This window comes from Pan troglodytes, chromosome 1, assembly GCF_028858775.2.
Source record: "Pan troglodytes isolate AG18354 chromosome 1, NHGRI_mPanTro3-v2.0_pri, whole genome shotgun sequence".
Lineage (NCBI taxonomy): Eukaryota > Metazoa > Chordata > Mammalia > Primates > Hominidae > Pan > Pan troglodytes.
This window is the reverse complement of record NC_072398.2, coordinates 83,273,897-83,283,895: the sequence shown is the minus strand read 5'-3', so window position 1 is coordinate 83,283,895 and position 9,999 is coordinate 83,273,897. Positions and strand designations below refer to the sequence as shown.

The window sequence follows — 9,999 nt, the reverse complement described above, 5'->3', positions numbered from 1 at the left end:
TGTTTCCTGTCTGAGCTGCTACCGAGTTTGATGTTAGATGGTGACATAAAATACAGTAATTCCTAGATATATGCGGAGGGACTGGTCCCAGGACAGCCTACATGTAACCAAATCCACACATGAAGTCCCACAGTCAGTCCTGAGGAACCTGCACAAATATTGTATTTTCCATCTGCCCTTGGTTTAAAAAAAAAGCTGCATAAAAGTGAACCTCACAGTTTGAACCAGTGTTGTTCAAGTGTCAACTTTAATTTAAAAGTGAAAAATTTTGTTTTCTCTGGTATCCTTTTTTTTGTTTTGTTTTTTGTTTTTGTTTTTGTTTTTTGATACAGGCTCTGGCTCTGCTGACCACGCTGGAGTGCAGTGGGGAGATCATGGCTCACTGCAGCCTCGATTTCCCTGGCTTGAGAGAAAATTATTTTTTTCAAAATAATCTTCAATTTAAGGTAATTTACTAAGTTTCAAAAGATAATGCTATTGACGTAAATTCTGTTTTAGATTGTAGGCCCCGTCAGCTCATTGATACTAGTCCCAAGTTCACAGGAGAAGAGACTGGAAGTTACTAGGCTAGTCCTGCCTCTGTCAGGTGTGTCCCAGCAAAACTTTTCTTTCCAGTTTCAGCGCTTTAGAAACCTTTTCTCTTCAAACACCAATACAGGGCCTAGACTGTACCAGCACTGTTCTGAGAACTTTACATATATTAATTCATTTAATTCTCGCAAAAATCCTGGGATGTAATTGCCATTATTATTCCCATTTAACAGATAAGAACACTGAAGCACAGAGAGATTAAGTAACTTGCTCAGGGACCTGGATGTGAATGCAGAAATCTGGCTCCAGAGGTGGAGTCTGAAACTGCCTTTCTAAGTGACTGATTGCCAATCTCTGGAAAACCGGTTCAATTGAAGATATTAACGGATCAAAATGTCAGTATGTTTTCAGATACCCTAACTCCATAGGAAGCTCAGTGTATGGGATGAGATACTGTGGTTTAGAAGGGAATTGCTTTTCCAATGGAGGGCACCCTTCAGATAAGCCCCTCAAATTGCCCTTCTCTAGAGAGTCGCACGAGGACAGGCCTGCTAAAAAGGATGGCGCTGGGGGGTTTCCAAGACAGGAAATATCTAAAGCCAGCGGCTGACATATTATCTTGGCGAACGGGAGAAGGGAAAAAGAACCCTCATTTTTTGGAAACACAAGTTTTTAGCCTGGATAATGGGTAAATGACATTAACTCTTTGTTCCACACTAATCTTTCAAGCTTGTTCAGATTTTGCTTCTCAAACCTGGGCCATTCCTTCTTATCTAATCTGCCTATTATTTCCTTCAAGCTTTTTATCCCTTCTGAAAATAGGTGGTAGCATACCAAATTAAAATACAGAACAGCCTGTTTCTTTCCCCCAGGGTCCACTAGGGCGCGTCGGAGAAAGGGTTAACCGGGCGGGTGGGAGGGAAGGTCGGGCTCACACCTTTCGCAGAGACCTCGGGCGGCGGCGGGGCCCGGGAGGGGCGGAGGCTGGGGCCAGACGCCTCGCCGCCTCCGCCTCGGCGAATAGCAGCGTGCTGCCCGCCCGGATTGGAGCAGCAGCATCACGCTGACCTCTGCCTGGGATGTAAACCGGACCAGCCGCTGCGGGCAAAGGAAGGCTCTTGGCTCCTCCGGGAAACCCAGCCCCATCACCGGGCTCCGAGCGGCTCGCAGGCGAGCGACAGCGGCCTCAGCCCCAGCAGCGCCCAGCGGCGGCTGCGGAAAGCGGAGGGAGTCCGACGCGGGCGCGGGCGGGGAGCGTGCGTCCGTTCGCACAGGCAGCGGGAGGAGGGGCGGCGCGAACCATGGCCGGGGACAGCGAGCAGACCCTGCAGAACCACCAGCAGCCCAACGGCGGCGAGCCCTTCCTTATAGGCGTCAGCGGGGGAACAGCTAGCGGCAAGGTACGGCGGGGCCCGGAGCCGCGCTCCCTTCCCGGCTTCTGTCCCTGGGCGGCGCATGTGGCCGGCGGCCGCGGGCCGTGTCAGTTGCTGCAGCCACCGCGTGGCCCGCGCGCCTCCGCTCCCGGCCGCGCTCCAGCGCCGAGTGCGCCCCGTGCGGCCTGGGGGCGCTGCGGCGGGGGCGGGCGAAGACTCGGGCCTTGGGGGTTCCGGGGGTACGCGGCCAAGATCGCAGGGCGGGAGTGCTCCTCCGGCTTTTCTCCCCCCGCGTTAATAACTCGTGGCCGGGGTCCTATGGGGGAAGGGCAGGGAAGCGGATGCTTATTGTTTTGCAACTCCAGTGTCGGGGGAGAGGGCTTTCCGCAGGATCCCCCACTAACCCCCGATGGACCCCCTCAAGCCCCGGTCTGGCACAGACGTGCTCGCCCCGCGGCGCAGCCTGGTGCCGAGGGCGGAGCGAGCCGGGAAGCGCGGCCGAGAGGGCGAGGGTGGCGGGAACGCGCGAGGCGGCATCCCGGGGAAGGGGAGCCCAGTGTGGGGCTGCACGCAAGGGCTGGGGATTACAGGGGTTTCCGGGTAAAAGTCTGAGAGCCAAATAGGTGCCGTGACATCAATGAAACGATAATAGTAGGGGCTTCTGTTTTTTAAGGTTATAAGAGGAAACGTGGTCGGCTTCAATGAGAAAGTTGTACTGGCTCCATGCTCTTCGGTGTCCAGGACGTACGCGTCTTGGATCCACGGAAGGGGGTCATCGTATGGGGTGTCTGACCCTCTTAGGAGCCTGTTTCCTTTGTTTTATCAGCAAGGCAAGGAGAGACAAGGGAAATGACTTCCTAGCTTTACCCGGGGTTTTTTCTGCAGGTGGAGAAGGGTGGAGTCCTCCCAGATGGTTCTTTCTTTGCTCCCCTAACAGCCTTTAAGATGTGGCTACTTGTTTTTCCCACTGTTTAACACCCTCCAACTTCATTTGGAGCACGGGTTCCTCAAGGGATCCTGAGAGCTGGGTGCTGGGTGCTGGTTTGGAGAGGCAGGATGATGCTTCTCCCGGCTGGGGAGAGCAGAGCAGGAAGGCTGGTTGGCGCCATGAGGAAAGAGCCACGAGGTTTTAGCTCCCGAACCGACTCGTCAGTAGCCCCTCCTCCATGTTGGTTTTACATTTTTCCCTCCTGGTCTGGACTACTTTAGCGCAAGGAGCCCAGCCAGACACGGCGGCTGGCGCTGCTGGACTTCTTTATTGATGAAGTTGATCTAGTCCCTAGCTCCCGGGGTTAGGAATCGGCCTGCTTTAGGTCCTGAAGTTTTTTGTTCTGTGTGCTCCCTGGTTGAAGGCTTTTAAAAAAAATTTGTAATTTTTGAGTATGTTCTTTACTATGACTTATACTAGTAATTCAAAGCAAAACCAGAATGCTAGCCCTTCAGGAAGCTTTACCTGTTCTTTTAGAATTATTCTTGCTCTTCTGGCATATTCCTGTTGGATTGGGAGCATTTTTTGTTGTTGTTGTTCATGGCTGTTTTCCCAGCCCTCCTAGCACAATGCCTGCCTGGCATGTAGTGGGGTCCAAATTTTAAGCTGAAGTCCAGTCCTCCTAAAGTGGGGAGGAGGCTTAAACTTGCATATGAGCTTTTAGAAACAAAATGATCTTGGTAATCATCTGAATAATTTAGTTACCACGAGGGTGAAAACTGCGACCCTAAAAGGTGAATAACTTCTTCTTCTTCTTGTGTGTTTCTCAATCGTCACCTGTTCTAACTTGATAATCAAGCTTTTGGTGTTACTTAGGTAAAGTGAGGGATGGGATAGTGGTGAGCCAATGTGGGAGTAGCTAATTCTCTGCTATTTTTCATCCAGGAGGAAGAGTGTAGAAACTCCCAAGAAAGGAAGGGTCCGTTTTTCTGCAGTTTTCAAAGCATGTTGTACATTTTTATTTATTAATTTAATTTTTGAGACAAGGTCTCGCATTTCCACCTAGCCCAGAGTAAGTGGCGCTGTCGCAGCTCACTGCAGCCTCAGCCTCAACCTGGAGTAACTGGGACTACAGGCTGGCACTATCACGACTGGCTAATTTTTTTGTTTGTTTGATTTGTTTTGTTTTTGAGACAGGGTCTCACTCTTTTGCCCAGGCTGGAGTGCCGTGGTGAGATCTTGGCTTACTGTACCCTCCGACTGTTGGGCTCAAGTGATCCTCCCACTTCAGCCTCCAGAGTAGCTGAGACTACAGGCTTGTACCACACCATCATGCCCGACTAATTTTTTTTTTTTTTTTGTAGAGAAGGGGTTTTGCCATGTTGCCAGGCTGATCTCAAATGCCTAGACTTAAGTGATCCGCCCGCCTCTGCCTCCCAAAGTGCTGGGATTACAGGTGTGAGCCACTACCTGGGCTGGCTTTTTAATCTTTATTTTTATTATTATTTTTTTTTTTGAGACAGAGTCTTGCTGTGTTGCCCTGGCTGGAGTGTAGTGGCATGATCTCGGCTCACTGCAAGCTCTGCCTCCCGGGTTCATGCCATTCTTCTGCCTCAGCCTCCCAAGTAGCTGGGACTACAGGTGCCCGCCACCACACCTGTTCAATGTTTTTGTATTTTCAGTGAACACGGGGTTTCACTGTGTTAGCCAGGATGGTCTCAATCTCCTGACCTTGTGATCCGCCCGCCTCAGCCTCCCAAAGTGCTGGGATTACAGGTGTGCGCCACCGCGCCCGGCAATCTTTATTTTTTGTAGAGACTAGGTCACCATGTTGCCTAAGCTTGTTTGTACATTTTTGACATACGAATGATTGATAGTTTGTCATCCTTTAAGATTATTGATATTTTTGTTATTAAAAAAGTCCAAGACTGGGCCTGGTGGCTCACGCCTGTAATCCTAGCATTTTGGGAGGCAGAGACAGGAGGATTGCTTGAGCCCAGGAGTTTGAGGCCAGCCTGGGCAACATAGTGAGACCCCGTCTGTATAAAATGAAAATTGTGGTGGGTCGAGAAAGTTGTTTTGACCTATGTTTAAAACCAGATTCTCAGCTTGGGCAACATGGTGAGACTTGTTCTCTACAAATAATAAAATTATCCAGGTGTGGTGCTGCAGGTCTAGAGGCTGAGGTGGGAGGAATGCTTGAGTATGGGAGGTCGAGGCTGCAGTGAGCTGTGATTGTGCCACTACACTCCAGCCTGGGTGACAGAGCAAGACCTGTCTCGAACAAAAACCAAAAAAGGTTATGGCTGAGTACGGTGACTCACACGTCTAGTCCCAGCACTTTGGGAGGCCAAGGAAGGAGGATGGCTTCAAAACCAGCCTGGGCAACAGAGAGAGACCCCGTCTCTACGAAAAATTAAAAATTAGCCATGTATGGTGGTTTGTGCCACCAGCTTCTCAGGAGGCTGAGGCAGGAGGATGGCTTGAGCCTAGGACTTGGAGGCTGCAGTGAGCTTTGATGGTGCCACTGTACTCCAGACTGGGCAACGTAGCGAGACCCCATCTCAAAAGCAAACCAAACCAGATTTTCATATTTCCCCCTAAAGGACAGGTGTAATAACACTAAAAGGTGGAAAAAAACCCAGGGTAAACTTCTTTGCCTGCATACATATCTGTGACTTCTAGGTGTCATTCTGTTTCCTTTTCATCTTTGCCTGTTCCTTGTTCTGTGACCTCTTCATTGGACAACTAAAATAGCCTCTGAAACGAGAAAAATCTGCTCCATTACACTGCCATCAGAGTGGTCTTAGGAATAGCTCTGGATGTGCCATTTTCCTTTTTGGAAACCTTGGGTAACTCCCCACTGCTCAGTACAGGTCAAACACTTCAGTACAGTACAAATCCCCTTGGCCCCTGAATATGGTCCCAGGCTATTATTTTTATTTTTTATTTTATTTTTTATTGAGATGGAATCTCACTCTGTCACTCAGGCTGGAATGCAGTGGTGCCATCTTGGTTTACTGCAACCTCCACCTCCTGGGTTCAAGCAATTCTCCTGCCTCAGCCTCCTGAGTAGCTGGGATTATAGGCATGTGCCACCAGGCCTGGCTAGTTTTTTTGTATTTTTAATAGAGGTGGGGGTTTCACCATGTTGGCCGGGCTGGTCTCGAACTCCTGACCTCAGGTGATCTGCCTGCCTTGGCCTCCCGAAGCGTTGGGATTACATGCATGAGCCACCGTGCCCGGCCTTATTTTTCTACACAGCCAAATGCACACAGACCATCTTACTGAACTGCCTTCACTTACATTTTTGCTCAGTGGTCTTCTTTTTGTAATGGCCTTCAGTCTTTTTAAGGCTCAGCTCTGTTAATACTTTCTTGAGGGAGCTTTGTTACCCATTTCCTTAATGAGAATTATTTTTTCTCTCTTCTGCTTTCATAGACTTACCATATCTTTCTTGTCTTATGCTTATTTGTTGACTGCTTCCTCCTGTAGAGTATGTGTTCTGTGAGAGAATACTTTTTCTTACTTAACCTGTTTAAGTGCTTGGGATTGAGGGGAAATAAGGATTTAAGGAACCATGAGAGAAGGTCTCTGTCCTTAGCAGTTTACTGTTTATAAATTTCTTCCACTGTTTTTATCACCAAGTCACTTTATCATTAAAGCATTTGATTATCTATTCCCTTTGAAGTCAGGCATGTGTCTTCCCTACTGGTAGATGACAATGGAAGATGAGGTTAGGGGAACTTTTGACTTAGTGGTAGGACTGGGATTAGGATCTAGGGTTTTATTTTTTATTTTTTATTTATTTTTGGGACAGAGCTTTGCTCTGTCACCCAGGCTGGAGTGCAGGGGTGCGAACTCGGCTCACTACAACCCCTGCGATTCTCCTGCCTCGGCCTCCCGAGTAGCTGGGATTACAGGTGCCCACCACAATGTCTGGCTAATTTTTGTATTTTTAGTGGAGACGGGGTTTCACCGTGTTGGCCAGGCTGGTCTCATCTTCTGACCTCATGATCCGCCTCAGCCTCCCAAAGTGCTGAGATTACAGGCATGAGCCTCTGTGCCCGGCCGGTTTTTTTTCTTAAAATCTGTACCTGTTTTGAACTTTCTCCACAAGCAGTGGCCTCTTCGTGTAAATATTTTTAGGGAGGTTGGCCTGTGTGTGACCATTATAGGATAAGAGAGGAGATGCCGTCCCCTCTGAGGTGTGGACTGCCACCTCAGTGCAGCTTGGCCGTGAGTCAGCATCTGCTTTTGGAATGCTTCACAATGTGCTCTGGACCCGTGTCGGCGCCCACTGCCCTGTTCTGGAACCTTGGTCGCCATCCCCATCCAGCCAGATCACGTATTCCACACCTTCCTGTCAGGTGTTCCCAGGACTGTGGGGCTGGTTTGGTCCTTTTGCTGTTTTTCTCAGAGATGGCATTGTGTGTTTTCCGTCACCTCAAACTGCTGCCATGGCTGGGAAGGCCTGGTGTGATCTGGCCCTTTGGACCTTCTTCCCTTTCCCCCTTACTCTAGCTAGTCCAGCCAGACCCACTCTTGGCATGGCAGGCTTTGCCCCAGCCAAGGATGTCCGCATTTGCTGTCTGCTGTGCCTGAAACTCTCCTGCTTGTTCACTGAGCCATGCCTAGCACGATGTCTGGTAGAATGAAGAAGAAACCCTGGGTCCGGCTGCCTCCAGTAGTTCCTATCCTGCTGCCTTTCCTCAGGCTGTATTTCTTCTTTGTTCCTTGAGTGTCTTTGAAGTATGGTTTCTGATGCTCACTCTGTCTGTGGTCACCTACCAGTTCACTACATAGCATTTGCTTTCATGTCATTTCTTTGTCAAATCTTGCTTTTATGACATTCTGTGATGGAGACAGATTGTCTTTGGGAATTTCACTGCTGAAGACCTGACCTTTTTTGCTAGTGGGCTCTGTGATGGTGCTGTTGGAACTACTTACGGTCTGTAAATCTTAGACTTGTATTTCAGTATTTTAAAATCAATAAAAAAGGGTTGAGAGTATACTTTTATATGTGAGTGTGTATGCATATGTCTGTATGCTTTCATGTCCATTAAACCATTTCAGTCATTAAGCTGATTTGTCATGAAAGCATTTGATCTTTTCATCATATATATAAAATATATAAGCATAACCCATATATAATTATGACATACAAAGTAGGAATAAAAAATGAGAAAAAGGAAACATTTAGAAACATAATTTCTTTAATGGTATAAAATCTTTTGATACTAAAATATTTTTTATTTGTGACTGAAGATTGAAAGACGTTTTATTTTTAAAAATCTTGTTTAATACTTGGTGAGTCTTGGATGACCTTGGTGGTGTTAGTTTTGGTGGTCATTCAAGACTGAAGGTTTTGTTCTAAGTTTAGTTTTCTGAATTTTTATTTAATGATTAACATATTTGAAAAAGTTACCTCTAAAAAGATCCAAGTAGAGGAAAGTCATCATTTTGTAGTACTTACTAAATCATGATATTCCCATCCTGCAGTTATGCTATGGCTTTTCCTTAAAACGAGCTAGAAAATTTTCATCCTGTAGTCCCAGCTACTTGGGAGGCTCAAGTGGGAGGATTGCCAGAGCCCTGGGAGGTTGAGGCTGGAGTGAGCCTTAGTCCCACCATTGCAATCCAACCTGGGCAACAGAGCAAGACCCTATCTCAAAAAAACAAAAAAAGTACAATTAGTAGACAATTTAATAGAATAACCTGAAAAATATAAAGAACCATATAAAGCCCTCCAGCATCAGGTTTTCAGGTCTCATAAGCGGTAATTTGATTGGATGAGGGGGCAATGGTTCTAAATGTATGCCTGAGAATTATGAACAATGAGAGAAGGTGACAACTCTGAAAAATTCAGTTTGCTTTGCCAACTCGCTATTGGCAATACTCTTTCCATAACATGGGTTTTTTTCTTTCTTTTTTTGTTTTTTTTAAAGCGGTTGTTTTTACTTGGTTTCTCCCAGTGAAACTACAGGAAAAGTGTCAGTATTTCTGTGAATGCCCACACTTAACCTCAGTACCCTATGGGACAGGTGACCAGCAGGCAGTACTTTTTCTTCCTGTCCCATGTAGTGTTTGGTAAGAATTTTGCCTGGTACATACATGGCAGAAACAAAAATTTTGGTGGGTTGTAGAGTTGTGCTTCTTTATTTCTTTATTCAGCCCATAAGTATGCTATTTGGTCTGACATTTTTACCTTTTTTTTGGCTGACTAGCAGGGAGCAAGGGCTGTTTTGTCATCTCAGCTAGCATGCTCTGCTTTCCCTCGCCTGTCCTCTAGAAGTCCAAAGTTCTATGTTTCTGGGATTGCTTTTCCCTGGGAGTGGAGATGAGCACTGTCTTTGCCCTTCGCAGGCTTCTAGTCTCCTAGGCTGTCTAGAGAAAGCTTGTGATAGAATGGGCTGATAACAGTGCTGATTTTGGACTATGGTCTAAAAGACATTTTTGTATTCATAACCGCTAAGAGAATTTTGGAGAATTCTTCATCCCATTTTGCACATATAATATATACATTTTTATATGTTATAAAATATTATACATTTTATATGTTATAAAATATATATTTTTATATGTTGTAAAAATATGTATTTTTAAAATTAGTTATTATTATTATTATTATTTCAGAGACTGTGTCTCACTATGTTGCCCAGGCTGGCATGAACTCCTGGCCTCAAGCGGTCGTCCTGTCTTGGGCTCCCAAGGTGCTGGGACTACAGGCAAGAGCCACTGTACTGGGTCCCATCACATATTTTTGACATCAGTTTTTTTCATTATAAATAAAGAGTTGAAAAGGAAGTGATTTCTGATATATTGTAAATATACACTTAAAAACAACAATTGTTTCATTATTATTTTAAATGTATCTGATGGGCTCTAAATCTATAATAATTTGACCTACTGTCATACATTTTAAAACATGTAGATGAACAAGCTCTTATTTGAGTCAGAAATGTTTATTTTTCTTTTTTCCTCAATCATATTTCAGTTCCACTTCCCCTGCAAAATATTAATTTAATTTCATTTATTTTTATGCTTGAAAATATTTTATTGGTCATTCTATCACACGTGACAGAAGTATACATTAAAATTTTATTTCCTGTTCTCATGAATCTAAGTATTTATTTCTTTTCGATTGCATTACTACTGTACTTATTA

General features: G+C 45.9%; 1 protein-coding gene across 1 annotated transcript in view; it reads left to right on the top strand.

Annotated features, from left to right (window-relative positions):
* Positions 1–241: 241 nt before the first annotated feature.
* Positions 242–9,999, top strand: part of UCK2 (uridine-cytidine kinase 2) — an 85,270-nt gene continuing 75,512 nt past the window's right edge. Inside the window, exon 1 of the mRNA XM_001174667.6 lies at positions 242–1,931. Within this exon, the coding sequence (XP_001174667.1) occupies positions 1,833–1,931 (99 nt within the window). The 5' untranslated portion in view covers positions 242–1,832. The remainder of the gene's footprint in view (positions 1,932–9,999) is intronic.